Source organism: Nerophis lumbriciformis, linkage group LG13 (assembly GCF_033978685.3).
Source record: "Nerophis lumbriciformis linkage group LG13, RoL_Nlum_v2.1, whole genome shotgun sequence".
Lineage (NCBI taxonomy): Eukaryota > Metazoa > Chordata > Actinopteri > Syngnathiformes > Syngnathidae > Nerophis > Nerophis lumbriciformis.
Window position 1 is genome coordinate 35346020 of NC_084560.2, and position 21932 is coordinate 35367951.

Genomic DNA, 21932 nt, shown 5'->3' on the forward strand with positions numbered 1-21932 from the left:
GAAGAGCATGGGAAAAAAGCATTTTACTGTGGTGTACTCTGCATGTGACGAATAAAACCCTTGAACCTTGAACCTTAATTTGACTATTGAAATTTGGTCACATCCTAACCAATATTCTACAACACAAATACAACATTGAAACAACATGCTTTTTGACAAGGCTTATTCAATGTCAGGTTCTGACGTTGATTTGACCATTTAAAAATGTTGTTTATTTCTCAACCAACAACGTGGATCAAACATCATTGTTATCCATACTTGCCAACCTTGAGACCTCCAATTTCGGGAGGTGGGTGGGTGGGGGTGGGGGTCGGGGGTGGGGGGGCGTGGATGGGGGCGTGGTTTAGAGGGGAGGAGTATATTGACAGCTAGAATTTCATACATATATATATATATATATATATATATATATATATATATATATATATATATATATATATATATATATATATCCTGAAAATATGCAAACAAAACTGTGTTTAGATAATTGATACTTCAAACTTGCATAAATAAATATTAAGGAATATGACATAACTTGGCTTCTGAGAGCTTCAAAATGTAATGACTAAAATGCTAAAGTTGTTGATAAACAAGAAATTATTTTAATAATTAAATATGGTCATTTTTAATGAATTATTATGATAATTTAAAATTTATTATTTCAAATATGTTTATTTTAATGTATAATTCTATGGCTGGATGTAATAAGGAGTCAGAAAAAATACAAATAAAAATACAATTAATTTTGATGTTTTTAGCAAATTATAGTAAACATTTATTTAGTTGTTGTTTTTTTAAATTAATAAATGTATTTATTTTTAGGTAAAATAAACATAATAATACAATTTATCTCTAGTCTGGATTATTTACTTCTTGTCACCCTGTTGTCCTCCCGTCTTGAAAAAAGGCTGTCCTCACTCAGGTCCGCATGGAGCTGGAGGGGGCGTAGCCTCCAGCTCCGGCTGAAAATCGGGAGATTTTCGGGAGAATATTTGTCCCGGGAGGTTTTCGGGAGAGGCGCTGAATTTCGGGAGTCTCCCGGAAAATTCGGGAGGGTTGGCAAGTATGTTGTTATCTCACTTTACCAATAAAACTCTTTTTCTACATTGTTTCAAAGTCAGTTTTAAAGGACACGTATAATCAACGTCGTATCAATGTCTTGTACCTGCTGGGTACCATCCACCTCTTGTCTGTCCTTCCCTTTCCTCTCACCTTGTTCCCTCCTTGTTTCCTTCCTCCTTCCTCCTCTTATCTCCTCCCCTCTTTCTCGCCATGCACGTGTGAGAGAGAGAGAGGAAGAAAGAGAGAAAGTCACGGCTTTAAGAGCTGCTTTCTGGCAGCTGAGGGTCCACAGGACAACACATGTCCTCCTCCTGGATGATTTTTCAGGAGGACAAATTTATGAATTAAAACCCTTTTTTCTCTGCTGGGACGATTATGGCGGATCGTTTTGTCTTCAGCTTCCAGAAAAAAGGAGGGATGAAGAGAAAAACAACTCCCTAAACTTGACATCTGGCTTTATTTTTCACAGCTCCAGAGGACAAAAAAAGTGACTTTTCCGGCGCAAAAAAGATGCAACTGACCTTTGAATGAATACAGGAATAACAAATGATGTAAAAATGAATAAAAGTGCGGACGGATCATAGAAAAGAAAGAGAAAAAAGAAGGTGAAGGAAGATGACAGGAAGAGAAGAATAAAGAGCAGCACAAACGACAAGAAGAAGAAAATAAAGACTTGTGACCATGAAGCATCCCCTCACCATCGCCATCACCATCATCATCCTCCACTCGGCGGCGGCGGGGAGTGTGACCAAGGTTCAGCTAGAGCGTTGGGTCCGCTCGGGCCTTCAGTCCCTGCAGTGGGAGCAGCTGGAGCGCTGCCTGCGCGTGTCCTCGCGCTCTCCGGCCGAGTGCAGGCGCCTCGCCCACCTGCCGCCCTCCGCCGTGGCCGTCTACGCCTCCGAGCCGCGCCGCGCCGCAGGTGAGAGGTCAAAGGTTGAGCCGGGCAGCATCCGTCCATTTTTTTGAATATTGCATATTTGTGCAGACGGGGAAAACATGACCTCCATTGTCCTCGTTTTCATAACCGCTTGACAAAGGTTAATGATGCATCAATAGAAGTCCTATTAACTACTCCAATAAAACGTTTCATTGATCTTCTCCTAAAAAACAAAAAAGTCCTGAAATGGAGATTTATGTTTTTAATTGGACAGTAACAATTTAAGAATGAATTTGTGGAATAGGAATTAGGTTATATCCTTCCTAATTGTACACATTTTTTTACATCGTCAAAATGGTGCCAATATCCACGTGCATGAAACACTTTCTGTGTGCCTGGAACTCTTGTTTGCACTCGCTAGACTGTTTGCGCTTGCACGGACTCTGTTTGCACTCGCTGGACTCTGTTTGATGGCGTGCAGACTCTGTTTGCGCTTGCATGGACTCTGTTTGCACTCGCTAGACTCTGTTTGGGCGCCTAGGCTGTTTGCACTCACACGGACTCTGTTTGCAATCGCTAGACTCTGTTTGCGCTTGCGAGGACTCTGTTTGCACTCGCTAGACTCTGTTTGGGCACCTATAGACTGTTTGCACTTGCAAGGACTATGTTTACAATTGCTTGACTCTAAGCACGTGCAGACTCTGTTTGCACTTACTAGATTCTGTTTGCACTTGCAAGAACTCTGTTTGCACTCATGCGAACTCTGTTTGGGCGCCTGGATACTCTGTTTGCGCTTGCAAGAACCCTGTTTGCACTCGCTAGAATAGAATAGAATAGAATAGAATAGAATATATATTTATTGTCATTGCACATTGTACAACGAAATTGCAAGCAAAACTAATTTAGTGCTAGACTCTGTTTGAGCGCGTGCGGACTCTGCGCTTGCAAGGACTCTGTTTGCACTCATGCACACTCTGTTTGGGCGCCTGTAGACCCTGTTTGCACTTGCAAGGACTGTGTTTGCACTCACTAGACTCTGTTTGAGCGCGTGCGGACTCCGTTTCCACTCATACGGACTCTGTTTGCACTCAAGCAAACTATGTTTGAGCGCGTGCGGACTCGGTTTGCGCTTGCAAGGACTGTGTTTGCACTCGCTAGACTCTGTTTGCGCGCGTGCGGACTCTGTTTGCCCTCATGCGGACTCTGTTTGGGCGCCTGTAGACTCTATTTGCGCTTGCAAAGACTGTTTGCACTCGCTAGAATCTGTTTGCGCTAACGCAGTGCACTAAAGCAGAGTCCACGCAAGAATAAACAGTGGCTGCGCAAGCGCAGAGTCGGAGCTCAAACAGAGTATGCGCAAATGCTCAGAGTCTTAGTAAGCGCAGACAGAGTCCACGAGTGCACAGAGTGTGTTTTAGGCGTGCCATGGTTTTGACACCAAGGTTTTGCAGGCACTCGACTGTGCGTAGAACACAGTTTTACCGCAACCATGTTCACATTGTGGATGTTAGCAGTATTTGACAGTACAGACAGTTACTGTGTATTAAAGGGGAACATTATCACAATTTCAAAAGGGTTGAATCCATTAAAAATCAGTTCCCAGTGGCTTATTTTATTTTTCGAAGTTTTTTTCAAAATTTTACCCATCACGCAATATCCCTAAAAAAAGCTTCAAAGTGCCTGATTTTAACCATCGTTATATACACCCGTCCATTTTCCTGTGACGTCACACAGTGATGCCAATACAAACAAACATGGCGCATAGAACAGCAAGGTATAGCGACATTAGCTCGGATTCAGACTCGGATTTCAGCGGCTTAAGCGATTCAACAGATTACGCATGTATTGAAACGGATGGTTGTAGTGTGGAGGAAGGTAGCGAAAACGAAATTGAAGAAGAAACTGAAGCTATTGAGCCATATCGGTTTGAACCGTATGCAAGCGAAACCGACGAAAACGAGACGACAGCCAGCGACACGGGAGAAAGCGAGGACGAATTCGGCGATCGCCTTCTAACCAACGATTGGTATGTGTTTGTTTGGCATTAAAGGAAACTAACAACTATGAACTAGGTTTACAGCATATGAAATACATTTGGCAACAACATGCACTTTGAGAGTGCAGACAGCCCAGTTTTCATCAATTAATATATTCTGTAGACATACCCTCATCTGCTCTCTTTTCCTGAAAGCTGATCTGTCTAGTCCAGTTGGAAATGCATCTGGAAGCCCGGGTCGATATTCTTCTCTTGATCATCTTCTGTGGCATAAGGGACGGTGTGAGCCAAGACATCCAGGGGGTTTAGCTCGCTCGTCTGCGGGAACAAACTGCCGCCATTGCTTGCCGTGCTACCGAGGTCCTTTGTCCCTGAATTGCTCACACACTCCGGCAGATTCAATGGGGGTCTGGCGGCAGATTTCTTTGACTTTATCGTTGGAAATGCATCTGTTTTGAGTGTCGCAGGATATCCACACATTCTTGCCATCTCTGTCGTAGCATAGCTTTCGTCGGTAAAGTGTGCGTAACAAACGTCCAATTTCTTGCCACTTTCACATCTTTGGGCCACTGGTGCAACTTGAATTCGTCCCTGTTCGTGTTGTTACACCCTCCGACAACACACCGACGAGGCATGATGTCTCCAAGGTACGGAAAACAGTCGAAAAAACGGTAAATAACAGAGCTGATTTGACTCTGTGTTTGTAATGTGTTTGAGAAAATGGCGGATTGCTTCCCGTTGTGACGTCATCGCTCCAAGAGCAAAAAATAGAAAGGCATTTAATTCGCCAAAATTCACCCATTTAGAGTTCGGAAATCGGTAAAAAAAATATATGGTCTTTTTTCTGCAACATCAAGGTATATATTGACGCTTACATAGGTCTGGTGATAATGTTCCCCTTTAAATGCGTATCAATATTCAAGCTTCTGAACATGTTTCAAATGTTTAAACCAACAATTTCAAATTCCTCATTATTTACTGTTGATTTCAATCCGTTCCTTTCTACAATACATCATCTCATAGAAAGTTCACAGACTTGACAGAATGTTGCATCCCATGGAAGATGTGGACGTCTTCATCCATGCAACAAATACTGGAACTAAGCGGGATTGTTTTTTGGTATCCCCATAATCCTCCAGGAGCCTCCGACAAAGTGCTCGCCATCCTCCCGGACTCGTCCCCCTCCAGCGTGCTGCCGGGCTCCAAGTTTCGGGCTGCTTTGAGCGCGGGTCCAATGGCAAACGGGAGGGAGAGTCGCCACAGGTACCAGTCGCCTTACCAGTCCTCTGTGGCCCACGATGCAGTGCTGGTGCTGGACCCCAGCCCAGGAGAGAACTTTGGACACCAGGTGGGCCTCTTCTACGTGGACCTAAATGTGACCAAGAAGAGATGCTCCCATCTGGATGGTATTTACTTGGGTGAGTGCATGGGACCTTCTGGGTCTTGGAGCCATCTATCGCTCCTCGTTCTGGGTACCAAAACTCTGTTCCATTACGGTAAACAGTTGTAATCAGACTGAAAAAAGCACATGCTTTGTATTGTTGCGGCGTTTGTAGCAATAATCATGACAATTACAATTACCGTTGAGTACATGGAGAGTTGAGTACCCATTTGAGTTAGCGCACTCTCGGCATCCACGTGAAGGTTGCAAAAAAAACGCTTTGAAATGTAAACAATACCCGTTCCTATTCTAAAGTGGGGCATTTGTTGTTCATAGCTGTTGCAACATCATTAAAAATCATCAATAGAAGGAACTTTTAGGTGGTGCAGGTTTACAAAAGATGCAGCAATTGGTTAGTAAGTAGTTGGCAATAGTCTTTGACTTACCAAGCTTTAATAGTTGTGATAGTAGCGTTCCTTTCTTGAAAGGTCGCCGAGCCTGCTAGTGTGTTTTATTTAGTGTGTGCGAGTACAAAGTTCTGTCCTTAACTGAAGCAGAAGAGACAGTGGAGGTTGGCCGTTTTTGAAAGCCCCCCTTTTAAAGCTTGTTGTGTTATGCAAGACAGAGTCCTTGCTGGGTAGGAAGAGTGTCTACACAAGTCCTATGACACTCGGCAGTTGGTGCACCTGCATCTGATGCCAGCCGTATCACAACATTCGTTTTTTGTAACGATTATGTTAGCTTCAACTCTGTTAAAATTAACTTATCTCTGAGATTACTCCTGTTTGTTCCAGTGTATACCACATTTTCTCCCTCGGTTAGTCAGATTTTAGACTTCATTTGGAACAAAAAGACTCACAGGTTACGTAAACAATCTTTACAGAGACCCAAATTAACACTACCAACCTTTAGATTGTATAACTGGGCCACCAACATTAGGATTCTTAAATATTGGCTGCAATATTAAGCATTTGATCCCCGTCCGTTATGGCTGGTTATGGAGGCTAACTCAACTAAACCAGTATCTCTTAGGGCTCTGGTTCACCCTCACATCCAATCTTCTACTTCCGCTTTTACAAAAAATCCAATCGTTAAAACCTCGTTCAGAATTTGGGTTCAGTTTAAGCTCTATTTTGGTTTACAGACTATTTCTAGTCTTGCACCCATCACTGCTAATCATTCTTTCCCTCCCTCTCTTGTTGATAATGCCTCTTTAAGATGGTCGAGTCTGGGGATCAACAACATTAAAGATTTATACTTTGACAAAACTTTTGCTTCCTTTCAGCAACTTAGTGATACATTTTCACTCCCTAATCATGTTTTTAGATACCTATAGATGTCTACATATCCGCAATTTTGTTCGCAATACTTTTCCCAGGTTTCCAAACTTACCGACTGACAGTTTTTAGATGCTTTTTTTGACACCACTTCCGACTTTAAAAGGATCAATAACTTGTATTTACAATCAAATCTTTTATTGACACCCTGAATCCGTACAATCAGATCAATCAATGAAGTCACTTTGGGAGGGTGACTTAGGAGTGACTTTATCTGAGGACATTTGGACAGAGATTTTAAGTAGAGTCTGCTATTTGTGCTGGAATCTTGTGGCATTCACTATTTTGTAAGCTAGAAAACTCATTGTGTTAAATTGGAAGGCAACACTGCTGCCTTGCCAGATCCTCCTTAAATTGGAGAAAATTAGGCTGACATTAAACAGTGGTTCTCTGAAGTTTCAGGAAGTATGGGGTGGTTTCCTAAAATAGGTAAATTAGACTGATCTCAAATGTTTTAACCCCGATTGAAAAGTATTTGAAAGGTAGAAAATTGATGAGCCCTTTGTCTTCTTTTGTGTATTGTGTTGGGGACATTCAGGAGTGCAGTTGTCTGTACTTATTTGACTGTGGCATGTTTTTTTTCTAGTTTGTTATTTGTATTTTATTTTACATACAATTTTTGTGGGTTACTTGTTTGGGGTAAAAAAAAAAGACATGTTTGATTGTATTTATGGACTGTATCTGTCAAAAATCCAATAAACAAAAGTTTCAAAAAAGAAGAAGAAAAGATTATACTAGCTGTATAAATGTAACAACATGATTTTAACGTGGTTGTAGCTCATTAGATTGTGCCGGTTTACCTAATGAAGAGATCTGTAAGTGCCAATAAGTTGGTGCAAGTCAAAAGTGGCTGATGGCTTCACTGCATACCAAACCCTTGCCTTTTGCTGGTTGAAAACAACACATCAGAGTGGATAAAAGGCCAAGAGGGAGAGCGAACAAAGTGCTGTAGAGCATAAACAGTCTAGGGGGACAGGAAGTGGATGTAGGATCCCCACAAATCCGGTAAAAGAAACAGCGGTAAAGTGCAAATTGCTGACCCTCTGCTGTGAAAAGGGTTGCAACCAGATGTTGAGGTGAATTTGGGCCTGTGTCTCACGAACACACACCAGTCAATTATTCATACATACACAGACACACACACACACACAAACACACACACACGCAGCAGTGGGCCTCCTGCTGGGTTCTGAGGATGGATTTGGGCTGTCCTATTTTTAAGCCTGGTTGTCTTTAAAGCTACTTTAACCTTAGGAAGAAAGACAAATAAATAAATGGTACCAAGTCTTTTCCACCTTTTATAAGTCCAGGTGAACACATTTCCTGGTCTTGAGCACACTTTAAATATGTCTTGCTGGATCAGTAGCTGTTGTATGAGATGATAAGCAATGTTGTGGTTCCAATAGCTGACTTGACCTGTTGTTGTTTACAATGAACATTTGGCTGAGTGCTGTTCGGTCTGAGGTATAGTCTTGCTTTCAAACCTAATATCTATGCTAGGAATATCTATATCACCTGCAATGACCATGGAAAAAGATCCAAGGGATACATAGATTGAAGGGATCCATTGTTGACCCAAGTTGGAGGCATACCAAAAACGGAATTTCCAGGTATGTCCAAGTACCATTTGTGTGTTGAATCCTAACTTCTCCAATCAGTTTGTTTTCCAGTATGAGTCCATAGGGCAGTGGAACCATGTCATGTTGGGTATTATCTCTGCAAAAGAATCAACTGGTCCTAAAAATCTTTGCCCTTATTACTGTAAATTATGGATGTGAAGCTTCACTGGAGATATAAATAACAGAGTGAGCCAATGAAGTTGCCAAATCCTCCATCATCTTAACAGGAAAGCCAACTGTTCAAGGATTATTTAACAGCCATGGCCAAAAACTCTCTTTTTTGTCTTCAGGAGAGGAGTGTTTAACTCACGCTTTGAAAGGTCGCTGTCAGAACCAGCTGAAGCGCCGCCAGGCCAGGCCCGATAGTCTTGTCAGCCGCCACGGGCGCGGTTGGATAGTGGGCGGACGTCCACAGGGAAGTATCATTAGCAGCTTGTTCAGCGAAAGACTCTGTGAGGTCCATTTCCTACCGCTGGTAGTCGGAGTCAGAGACAACAACCAGACCCAGAGGCTCAGATGTGTTGGTGAGTTTGGACACTGCTGACCCTAATGTCGTGTGTTACTGTAGGGAATACAAATAGTTCCTTATAAGATATTTTGTACCCTTCCTTTCAACAGATCATGCAGAATTTGCCAGGTGTCCTCAGCCGGTGCCCATGGGTTCCCCAAGTCTTCCCATTTCCAGCTGTGAGCTGAACAAAAACACCAGACGCTGTCACCAGCAGCCACTCGCCACCCACCTCTCCTGCCGTCTCTACCAGACCTGCGATCATGCTGTGCTCATCTCTGGTAAGATGTTCTTTGGTGACCTAAACCTATCAAGTTAATCTGAAGGCCTTAGCTTCCAACAGAGTACCTGCTGGCATTGGAAGCACAATATTTAATTAACAATGTGCTGGTACTTCAGGTGGATGGAGGCAACAGATTACTTTTCAGCGACATGTGCAGAATCTTCATAGCTTCTACAGAATGCTTCGCATCAACGGTTTCCACAAAGACAACATTAAGACCTTCTTTGCCAGCAGTGGTCACATTCCAGGTAAGACTCCCATCTCATAGGGTTTCTATAAATGATAGCATAAGTAACTTCTTTATCTATATTCTCTCAGATGAGCTGGAGGGCGCCTATTCGGCCACGGAGAAAGCGGTGATCCGTAACCACATCTCGTACGTCTGCAGGAAACAGCACTGCGCCGACACGCTGGTGCTCTACCTGAACTCGCCCACACGCAGTGACGGCACCATGCTCCTGTGGGACGGCAACCTTAACGGCATCGTAAGAGAGACAGCCAGATACTGTAGATGGTCCGGTTGAGGTATTTTCATCGGCTTCTCCTTCCAGGCGGATCTAAAGGAGCGCTACTCGGTCAATGAGCTGTTGGCTGATCTGGCTGGTTGCCGGGCAACCCGTGTTTTGTTGTTCATGGATCAGAGCTACAGCGGCGTTCTGTCCAAAAGGCTGAAAGGATCCCAGAAACATTTTAACGTAGTTCTGATTCAGAGCCAGAAAGGGCCAAATCAGAGCTACCAGGCGATGAGTCCAGGCTGGGAAGACAGCAGCTGGGCCCACATAGGTCCGGCAACCTGCCTGTTAGACCACCTGGAGAAGGTATTTAATCGCACTGATTGTCTCAGTAATGAGTGCTCAAATTTGGTCGAGAGAATTAATGGTTTGATTTTTTTCGTCCCACACTTTCAGATTTTATCATATTGACCTTTTCATACAGTAATTATCAGCATCTTACGCCTGGTACACACCCACTGGGAGTCACATCTTTACTGTCCACTAACAACCATGTGTATCAGCAAGGGTCTTAGCTTAAATTAGTGGAGTTGTGGTCTGAAGCAGGTGCACATTTTTTTAAAAGGACAGTTTTGGAGGCAAGTGAAGTTACTAGTTAACGTGAGTAAACATGATTTCACTGGTTGTTCAGTTACACTAGTTACATATGTTTAGCAAGAAAACATGGCTGATTATGTTAACAAGCATCACACAGAGCTATGTGGTTCTCATCGGACAGCAATAAATATTTAACATTAGCTTCTCTCATCATTCAAACTTAACTTTGAAGGGGATTCCATTCTGAACAACAACCTGATTTGCAGAGCACTGGTGCGTCCCAATTGTTGGACCTTTGGGCCGGCCTTCTCAACGTCACCCTGGCTGGAGCACCCTGCAACGCCACACCACCGCTAACGGCCAGCGAGATGCGGCGGGAATACCAGGGATGCCAGAACCTGCCAACTGCACTCTGGCACAGGAAGTACCGCAGGATCAACTAAAAAAAACAGGAAGAGAGCCCGTGAAAGACTGACCAGAGAGAGAGTGGGAAACGACTCCCAAGGCACATTAAATACATGTTAGCGTTCATCACATGCATGTGTAGACGGACAGTAGATGCAATGTGTGTGTTTGGTGTGTGTGCGTCCTTTTTGCCCTAACACTGAACTTGTACTGCAACCATGGTGATGACAGCTTATCCCAGGGGTGTGTCTTGAACCTGAACGCCATTTGTGTAGATATGTGTATGCGTGTGTGGTGGTTCAGTGAGAGTACAGCCACTCTGGTAAGTGTGTGTCGTCAACAGTTCACAATCGCTCTTATTTTTGTCCATGATCTCGTTTTTCCTGCACGTTTGTTTTGTTCTCAACTTGTTTTGGTGCCCATATGTTTAACAATGTACAAAAACTTAGGAGCACTGAAATCTATAACAATCCACTATTAAGGGCTCGTTTTGATCTATCTTTTTTCTCAAAGATCCACAGCGAGACAACAAAAAAAGATCTGGTTTTGCATATTCGGCATACCAGCAGAATGATATTATAAAAAGTGATGGACATGTCTTTAAGCGTCCTAAATAGAGGAGGCAGGTGCAGGGACGCCAAAGTCATGGAAGAAGAAGAAGCTGAGATTGGACTTCAATGATCATGATTAAGATATGAAGCACTGAGACTGCCCTCACTGCTACACCGGCTGGCCATGGCTTTTTAATAAGGCCACATCTCCTGAGTGTATGTGTGTGTGTGCATGCTGAATCACTTGAAACATGAACACACACTCTGGTATGAACTCATCGCTAACAACTTAAAGTCTACCTTTGATTGCCTTTGTCTTGTACATGCCATCCTTGTCATTTGTTTTGACCGGGCTACGGCAACAACGCCCCTATTGTGACCACCCCCGGGGGAACGCACCCACCAGACATATGTATTAGGAGCTAGAACTTTAGGACTGAAGAAGCCTGTCGGATCAACCAACGAAACAAGAAGAGTCCTATTGCCTCCACTCAACCTTTGCTCGTTACCCTGACCTTGGTGACTGAGAATCTGCACGGACCTATGAACAAGTATATTGTACAACACAGCAGCAACACAACCAATGTTGTAATAGTAGAAATGTGCTAACTGCTGAGTACGAGCGGATGACTTTTTCCACCAACACATTTTAAAGCGTATGCAGAGCAGACCAGTCGTCATACTTCAATTGCAGTTGCAGGTAATAAAAGGTCAATCTTAAGGTTGCCCACAACCACAACAGTAAATACCATTGCGTATGAAGCCATGAGACCCCAGCAGGTTAACTGAATAGATGTTAATTGGAGCGTTTACAGAAACCCTTGTGTTGAAACTGTTGTTGTGTGCGTTTATTCACAGTCTGTGTACAGATGATGAAACCACAACTAAACCCAAGTGTTTCTAGGAGCATGCAGTACAATATATCACGGAATGTACTCAATAAAAAGCTTTTAGAAACGTTCAGAAACTGTCTGATTTTTTTCATCACCAGGGCCAAGATTTTGTTGAATTTGCAGCCAACATACGAGTAATTGGACGTGAACAGTCAAAGGGACTGAACTGTGCAGCTTGATGTGCGAGCGGGTATAAAACACGACATACTTTGTGTGACCCTTGTGTCTCGAAGGGTTTTAGTTATTTGTCTGGCTTTTATTCCTCACAAGACACCGTTCACACAGAAATGCTCCATCTGTCTCTGTCTAAGCTACCCTCAGGCGGCTCATATAGTTTTACTCCAAACGCTAACCTTTGACACCGGCACTCACGACCCATCAAGATGTTTTTACCAAAACAAGGCAGGTCACGCAACCAGCTCCGCAAATAACGACTGTTTGACACTCCGGTACCCAAGCAAAGATATAATTAAGGCAACAGCAGATTTTTTTGGTTTATCTTATTTTAACAAACCCAACTCAAGAAAACAGACACATGGATGTACAAACCGCGTTTCCATATGAGTTGGGAAATTGTGTTAGATGTAAATATAAACGGAATACAATGATTTGCAAATCATGTTCAACCCATATTCAGTTGAATATGCTACAAAGACAACATATTTGATGTTCAAACTGATAAACCTTTTTTTTTTTTTTTGCAAATAATCATTAACTTTAGAGTTTGATGCCAGCGACACGTGCCAAAGAAGTTGGGAATGTTGGCAATAAATACTGATAAAGTTGAGGAATGCTCATCAAACACTTATTTGGAACATCCCACAGGTGAACAGGCTAATTGGGAACAGGTGGGTGCCATGATTGGGTATAAAAGTAGATTCCATGAAATGCTCAGTCATTCACAAACAAGGATGGGGCGAGGGTCACCACTTTGTCAACAAATGCGTGAGCAAATTGTTGAACAGTTTAAGAAAACCCTTTCTCAACCAGCTATTGCAAGGAATTTAGGGATTTCACCATCTACGCTCCGTAATATCATCAAAAGGTTCAGAGAATCTGGAGAAATCACTGCACGTAAGCAGCTAAGCCCGTGACCTTCGAGGCTGTACTGCATCAACAAGCGACATCAGTGTGTAAAGGATATCACCACATGGGCTCAGAAACACTTCAGAAACCCACTGTCAGTAACTACAGTTGGTCGCTACATCTGTAAGTGCAAGTTAAAACTCTCCTATGCAAGGCAAAAACCGTTTATCAACAACACCCAGAAACGCCCTCGGCTTCGCTGGGCTTGAGCTCATCTAAGATGGACTGATACAAAGTGGAAAAGTGTTCGGTGGTCTGACGAGTCCACATTTCAAATTGTTTTTGGAAACTGTGGACGTTGTGTCCTCCGGACCAAAGAGGAAAAGAACCATTCGGATTGTTATAGGCGCAAAGTTGAAAAGCCAGCATCTGTGATGGTATGGGGGTGTATTAGTGCCCAAGACATGGGTAACTTACACATCTGTGAAGGCGCCATTGACACTGAAAGGTACATACAGGTTTTGGAGCAACATATGTTGCCATCCAAGCAACGTTACCATGGACGCCCCTGCTTATTTCAGCAAGACAATGCCAAGCCACATGTTACAACAGCGTGGCTTCATAGTAAAACAGTGCGGGTACTAGACTGGCCTGCCTGTAGTCCAGACCTGTCTCCCATTGAAAATGTGCGGCGCATTATGAAGCCTAAAATACTACAACGGAGACCCCGGACTGTTGAACAACTTAAGCTGTACATCAAGCAAGAATGGGAAAGAATTCCACCTGAGAAGCTTAAAAAATTTGTCTCCTCAGTTCCCAAACGTTTACTGAGTGTTGTTAAAAGGAAAGGCCATGTAACACAGTGGTGAACATGCCCTTTCCCAACTACTTTGGCAGGTGTTGCAGCCATGAAATTCTAAATTAATTGTTATTTGCAAAAAAAAAAAAAAAAGTTTATGAGTTTGAACATCAAATAGGTTGTCTTTGTAGTGCATTCAATTGAATATGGGTTGAAAAGGATTTGCAAATCATTGTATTCCGTTTATATTTACATCTAGCACAATTTCCCAACTCATATGGAAACGGGTTTTGTATTTAAACATACCTCAAAACACTTGAAATATACTCCACAAGTCTTGAAACATACCCCACAAGTCTTGAAACATACTCCAAAGACTTGAAACAGACCACAAAACACTTAAATATCCACCAAAAGTCTTGACACAAACCCCAAAACACTTTGAATTTTTTATTTCTCAAAATAATTAAAAATCAGGTATAATTTTCTTTCTACGTCCAGATCGGGTGGTGCTTTGTGTTGGTCTTTTTCCATAAAATAAATGTATAGTTATGGTCATTACGTGCTAAAATGTGGTAAAGTTTGGGGGGGGCGGGGTGAATGTTTTTCCAAGTCTCTGAATATTGTTGCAAAACACAGCTAAAAATATGCTGAGTCATGCACAACACTCCTATGGGTCCCTGAAGGTGTCCAAACCATTCATCTTGTCATGGACCATGTGTTGTCAACATAAAGAAACTATTTCACCTTCCGGTGTCAGAATACTCTCGTCACTGCCGCACGCCGGGGGGAGTGTATCATCTTTAGCGCACGCACACACACACACACACACACACACACACACACACACACACACACACACACACACACACACAGGAAGTAAGAGTTCATCCCTTCCCCGAGCTGTGCTTAGCGACCTTCCCAAGGACCGCCCTACCTAATCACATGTGAAGATCACTGTCAAAGATCACATGATTGTATTCAACCTGTATTTGGTAACAATATTCTCATGATTTATAAAGATCTTCCACAGCCTAAATACCGTGATTCATGACAAAGAATTAATCTTAACGAATAACTGCGAATACATTTCCAGTCTAAAGTGTAAACACACTTGTCCATGCTCCAAACTAGTGACGGATCGATATTAGAAATGGAACAGTTTATGAAAAATTCTGAATTGCTCGATTGACGTGACCCGGTGTCGTTTGGCTCATATCAAAATTCCGACTAAAGTTGAAAACCTCTCGGATTATGTATGCACAAAATATTACAATCTTTGGAATGATGACTAGGAGGCGGTCAATCAGCAATCACTATGATAAAAAAAAGGGGTTTGGGTTATGTTTTCAAATCAAATGCACGTACATTACTCTATGTAATGTTGTCTGTTGTAAATACCCTAATGCAGTGGTTCTTAAACTGGGTTCGATCGAGTCGGGCTCAGGGACTCGGCGCCGGTCAAGACACACCCGACTCATCGTGTAAATAAAAACTTCTCCCTATCGGCGTATTACGGGTACGGCAACAGCAGAAGTCAGACTGATTTGCAGGTGTGTAATTTGTTGTGAGTTCATGCACTGTGTTGGTTTTGTTCTTTGAACAAGGTGATGTTCATGCACGGTTCATTTTGTGCACCAGTAATAAAACATGGTAACACTTTAGTATGGGGAACATATTCACCATTAATTAGTTGCTTATTAACATGCAAATTAGTAACATATTGGCTCTTAACTAGTCATTATTAAGTACTTATTAATGCCTTATTTGGCATGGTCTTATTATAACCCTAACCCTCTAACCCTGGCCCTAACCCTAACCAAATAACTCTAAAGTAAGTCTTTGTTACTTAGAATATGTTCCCCTAGTGTCCAGAAAACTCTAAATTAAGTCTTTGTTACTGAGAATATGTTCCCCTAGTGTCCAAAAAAAATTCTAAATTAAGTCTTTGTTACTTGAAATATGTTCCCCTAGTGTCCAAAAAACTCTAAATTAAGTCTTTGTTACTTAGAATATGTTCCCCTAGTGTCCAAAAAAATTCTAAATTAAGTCTTTGTTACTTAAAATATGTTCCAATAGTGTCCAAAAAACTCTAAATTAAGTCTTTCTTACTTAGAATATGTTCCCTTAGTGTCCAAAAAACTCTAAATTAAGTCTTTGTTACTTAGAATATGTTCCCCTAGTGTCCAAAAACTCTAAATTAAGTCTTTGTTACTTAGAATATGTTCCTCTAGTGTCCAAAAAACTCTAAATTAAGTCTTTGTTACTTAGAATATGTTCCCCTAGTGTTCAAAAAACTCTAAATTAAGTCTTTGTTACTTAAAATATGTTCCAATAGTGTCCAAAAAACTCTAAATTAAGTCTTTGTTACTTAGAATATGTTCTCCTAGTGTCCAAAGAAATTCTAAATTAAGTCTTTGTTACTTAGAATATGTTCCCCTAGTGTCCAAAAAACTCTAAATTAAGTCTTTGTTACTTAGAATATGTTCCCCTAGTGTCCAAAAAACTCTAAATTAAGTCTTTGTTACTTAGAATATGTTCCCCTAGTGTCCAAAAAACTCTAAAGTAAGTCTTTGTAACTGAGAATATGTTCCCCTAGTGTCCAAAAAACTCTAAATTAAGTCTTTGTTACTTAAAATATGTTCCATAGTGTCCAAAAAACTCTAAATTAAGTCTTTGTTACTTAGAATATGTTCCCCTAGTGTCCAAAAAACTCTAAATTAAGTCTTTGTTACTTAGAATATGTTCCCCTAGTGTCCAAAGAAATTCTAAATTAAGTCTTTGTTACTTAGAATATGTTCCCCTAGTGTCCAAAAAATTCTAAATTAAGTCTTTTTTACTTAAAATATGTTCCCCTAGTGTCCAAAAAAATTTAAATTAAGTCTTTGTTACTTGGAATATGTTCCCCTATTGTCCAAAAAACTCTAAATTAAGTCTTTGTTACTTAGAATATGTTCCCCTAGTGTCCAAAAAACTCTAAATTAAGTCTTTGTTACTTAGAATATGTTCCCCTAGTGTCCAAAAAACTCTAAATTAAGTCTTTGTTACTTAAAATATGTTCCAATAGTGTCCAAAAAACTCTAAATTAAGTCTTTCTTACTTAGAATATGTTCCCCTAGTGTCCAGAAAACTCTAAATTAAGTCTTTGTTACTTAGAATATGTTCCCCATACAAAAGTGTTACCAAAAACATATAACTTTGTCTTGAATTTGAAAAAAAACAAAAAACATTTTATTTCTCACTAAAGAAGGGTTCGGTGAATGCGCATATGAAACCGGTGGGGTTCGGTACCTCCAACAAGGTTAAGAACCACTGCCCTAATGCCATGGAGAAACATCAAGGGCTTGAGGCAGGAAGGGAAAATGAAGGAGCTACAAGAGCAAACCAACAATTAAAAGAGAATAACATGACAGTGGATATTTTACAAGAGTTCACACAAATGTGCAAAATGCTATTGCTATCATAAAAACTTTAACAAATACTTTTATAAAGGGGGATTGCATTTTTTTTTTTATTTTGCCCATCATTCACAATCCTTGTGTAAGACATGAGTACATATATTTATCTTTTTTATGCATTCTAATTCGTAGTGTACAGCAAGTACAAGGTGTCTAACAATGCAGCTAACAGGAGTACTCTATTACACCAATTAAGTCCCCTAAAAACATCCAAAACCCACCAACAATGCCCCATTTACATGTCGTGACCTGAATTATAACTAAGTATTAACGACCTTGTTATAGATTATAAATCATGTCTTTCACTTGGATAGTAGAAGGTTGTTGCCATAAACCGAGAAGTTGGTCAACGTTGACATCCAACTTAGACCCAGAGATGGCCAGACATGAAAAGATGCTTGTTTGCACCATTTTTTTTTTAACTGGGTGAGGATTCTGATACATTTTTCATCTAAACGGGAAATATACAAACATCTGATCAGTTGGCATCCCAGTGAGAGCAGACATTGTACAGTAAGTAATAGTTTTTTTTAGATTCGTAGTTTGAATTTCTAGTTTGGCACTTGCTATATCTGCTTATCACACAACTTCTAACACTTGTACCTCATCCTCCATATATTCAGGTTCAAAAATACAAGGTTCTGGATCATCATTTGTCCCAAAAAGGTTGTTGTTGTCTCCCATGAATTCTGCCATGATTAGTAATAGTTGTATTTTTATTTATTTTTTTAAGAAAATAGTGACACGTCTGGGAAATCTATGATGAGCAAAATATGTAAATATTACATTTTATTATGAATGTGCTTGTTACTACATTACGTATATACTTACAGCATGTGTAGAAAACGTTGATGGTTTTTGGATGTATTTAGAATAGATTAGACCTCATCACCTCCATTGTTAGGCGACTATATATTATACTTATAACGCATACAAAAGACATAGACACCGTTTGCTAAAAACAAAATATTCTAAACACAACTTAAAGACTGTTTACTGTCGTATACTATTAATGTTTAGCTAAAGAAGTGAGACAGACTAAAGACAGACAGGCAGACATATATTTTAAACACAGGTTTACTATTCTACAATAAATAGGAGTTCACTAATTTGGTATAATTTAAATGGGCATGGGGATTTTGCGCTGGCTACATCCAGCGGCCTCTAATGCAGCGGAGTTAAGTGCCAGCGGGGACCGTCAACGGAAGACACGTAAGCGGTGTGAGCGGAAGCAGAAGCGGGGATGCCGAGCGGGGCTAACAACAAAGCGAAAGGCTAATCCTCAAAGAAGCGCTAGTCCGGGTGAGAAGTTTGTTAAAATAGAACTAGCCAGCGCCAGGCTGGATAATACCTGCACACATAGCAACTATTTTAGAACAATACACAACTCAAAAAATGTTTTTTCTGTGTCAGAAGTAGACATGCACTCTACTGAGGTGGCAAGTTATGATGCGTTCGGTTTATCACAACATCAAGCAAACAATCGGAAAATTCCCGTCATATCAATTCCTAGATATGGTCGAAATTATTTAAAGTGCACTACACATAATAAACACAACATTATTAATATTGCTACTACGGATAATTTCAACAAAAACTCCTCAAAACAGCCCACTACCTATAATATGGGCTTCTTAAACATAAGATCATTATCTTCCAAAACGCTATTAGTTAATGAGGTCATTAGAGACAATAATCTTGACGTTATTGGTCTCGCCGAGACCTGGCTCAAACCAGACGATTTCTTTGCGCTGGGTGAGGCGTCTCCTCCTGGCTATGCGGGAGCGCATATTGCCCGTCCCATTAAAAGGGGTGGGGGAGTTGCACTCATACACAATAAAAACTTTAATCTTACCCCGAACCTAAATAATAAATGTAACTCGTTTGAGATGCTTACTATGAGGTTTGTCACACCGCTGCCTCTCCACCTGGCTGTTATCTACCGCCCCCCAGGACCCAATTCGGACTTCATCAGTGAATTTTCAGAGTTCGTTGCTGATTTAGTGACGCACGCCGACAATATAATCATAATGGGGGACTTTAATATCCATATGAATACCCCATCGGACCCTCAGTGCATGGCGCTCCAGACTATAATTGATAGCTGTGGTCTTACACAAATAATAAATGAACCTACGCATCGCAACGGAAATACGATAGATCTAGTGCTGGTCAGGGGTGTCACCACCTCCAAAGTTACGATACTCCCGTATACTAAAGTAATGTCCGATCATTACCTTATAAAATTTGAAGTTCTGACTCATTGTCAACAAACTAATAATAATAACTACTATAGCAGCCGCAACATTAATGCTGCCACAACGATGACTCTTGCTAGCCTACTGCCTTCGGTAATGGCACCATTCCCAAATTATGTCGGCTCTATTGATAACCTCACTAACAACTTTAACGACGCCCTGCGCGACACCATTGATAGTATAGCACCGCTAAAGCTTAAAAGAGCCCCTAAAAGGCGCACCCCATGGTTTACAGAAGAAACTAGAGCCCATAAATTATCATGTAGAAAGCTGGAACGCAAATGGCGCGCTACTAAACTTGAGGTTTTCCATCAAGCATGGAGTGATAGTTTAATAACTTATAAACACATGCTTACCCTAGCTAAAGCTAAATATTACTCAAATCTCATCCACCTCAACAAAAATGATCCGAAATTTTTGTTTAGTACAGTAGCATCGCTAACCCAACAAGGGACTCCTCCCAGTAGCTCCACCCACTCAGCAGATGATTTTATGAATTTCTTTAATAAGAAAATTGAACTCATTAGAAAGGAGATTAAAGACAATGCATCGCAGCTACAACTGGGTTCTATTAACACAGATACGACTGTATCTACGAAGGATACCGCCCTCCAAAATAGTTTCTCTCTCTTTGATGAAATAACACTAGAGGAATTGTTAAGATGTGTCAATGGGACAAAACAAACAACATGTTTACTTGACCCATTTCCTGGGAAACTTATTAAGGAGCTTTTTGTATTATTAGGTCCATCAGTGCTAAATATTATAAACTTATCACTTTCCTCTGGCACTGTTCCACTAGCATTCAAAAAAGCGGTTATTCATCCTTTGCTCAAAAGACCTAACCTCGATCCTGACCTCATGGTAAACTACCGGCCGGTGTCCCACCTGCCGTTTATCTCGAAAATCCTCAAAAAAATTGTCGCACAGCAGCTAAATGAACATTTAATGTCTAACAATCTCTGTGAACCTTTTCAATCCGGTTTCAGGGCAAATCACTCTACGGAGACAGCCCTCGCAAAAATGACTAATGATCTACTGCTAACGATGGATTCTGATGCGCTGCTTTCGATACCGTCGATCATAACATTTTATTAGAGCGTATCAAAACACGTATTGGTATGTCAGACTTAGCCTTGTCGTGGTTTAACTCTTATCTTACTGACAGGATGCAGTGCGTCTCCCATAACAATGTGACCTCGGACTATGTTAAGGTAACGTGCGGAGTCCCCCAAGGTTCGGTTCTTGGCCCTGCACTCTTTAGTATTTACATGTTGCCGCTAGGCGACATCATACGCAAATACGGTGTTAGCTTTCATTGCTATGCTGATGACACCCAACTCTACATGCCCCTAAAGCTGACCAACACGCCGGATTGTAGTCAGCTGGAGGCGTGTCTTAATGAAATTAAACAATGGATGTCCGCTAACTTCTTGCAACTCAACACTAAGAAAACGGAAATGCTGATTATCGGTCCTGCTAAACACCGACATTTATTTGATAATACCACCTTAACATTTGACAACCAAACAATTACACAAAGCGACTCAGTAAAGAATCTGGGTATTATCTTCGACCCAACTCTCTCCTTTGAGTCACACATTAAGAGTGTTACTAAAACGGCCTTCTTTCATCTCCGTAATATCGCTAAAATTCGTTCCATTTTGTCCACTAGCGACGCTGAGATCATTATTCATGCGTTCGTTACGTCTCGTCTCGATTACTGTAACGTATTATTTTCGGGTCTCCCTATGTCTAGCATTAAAAGATTACAGTTGGTACAAAATGCGGCTGCTAGACTTTTGACAAGAACAAGAAAGTTTGATCATATTACGCCTATACTGGCTCACCTGCACTGGCTTCCTGTGCACTTAAGATGCGACTTTAAGGTTTTACTACTTACGTATAAAATACTACACGGTCTAGCTCCAGCCTATCTTGCCGATTGTATTGTACCATATGTCCCGGCAAGAAATCTGCGTTCAAAGAACTCCGGCTTATTAGTGATTCCCAGAGCCCAAAAAAAGTCTGCGGGCTGTAGAGCGTTTTCTATTCGGGCTCCAGTACTCTGGAATGCCCTCCCGGTAACAGTTAGAGATGCTACCTCAGTAGAAACATTTAAGTCCCATCTCAAAACTCATTTGTATACTCTAGCCTTTGAATAGCCCCCCTTTTTTTAGACCAGTTGATCTGCCGTTTCTTTTCTTTTCTCCTCTGCTCCCCCCTATCCCTTGTGGAAGGGGAGACACACAGATCCGGTGGCCATGGATGGGGTGCTGGCTGTCCGGGGTCGGGACCCGGGGTGGACCGCTCGCCTGTATATCGGTTGGGAACATCTCTGCGCTGCTGACCCGTCTCCGCTCGGGATGGTTTCCTGCTGACCCCACTGTGGACTGGACTCTTACTGTTATGCTGGATCCACTATGGACT

The 21932-nt window shown here is 41.4% G+C and overlaps 1 protein-coding gene across 1 annotated transcript; it reads left to right on the top strand.

The window, feature by feature from the left end:
* The first annotated feature begins 1357 nt into the window (after positions 1–1357).
* LOC133613148 (uncharacterized) lies at positions 1358–11684 on the top strand. Its single transcript, XM_061970543.2, has 8 exons — positions 1358–1981; positions 5075–5353; positions 8563–8796; positions 8891–9061; positions 9180–9311; positions 9382–9548; positions 9615–9881; positions 10379–11684. Exons 1-8 carry the CDS (start codon positions 1744–1746, stop codon positions 10553–10555), a joined length of 1665 nt encoding a protein of 554 aa, XP_061826527.2. The 5' UTR covers positions 1358–1743; the 3' UTR covers positions 10556–11684.
* The last annotated feature ends 10248 nt before the right edge of the window (positions 11685–21932 follow it).

What these genes read in the sequence shown, in the direction of transcription:
- LOC133613148 (XM_061970543.2), top strand. Translation starts at nt 1,744, where the DNA reads ATGAAGCATCCCCTCACCATCGCCATCACCATCATCATCCTCCACTCG. An exon ending in TCTGGATGGTATTTACTTGG is followed by an intron (nt 5,354 to 8,562) that starts GTGAGTGCATGG and finishes TTTTGTCTTCAG; the next exon opens with GAGAGGAGTGTTTAACTCAC. An exon ending in TGTTAGACCACCTGGAGAAG is followed by an intron (nt 9,882 to 10,378) that starts GTATTTAATCGC and finishes CCTGATTTGCAG; the next exon opens with AGCACTGGTGCGTCCCAATT.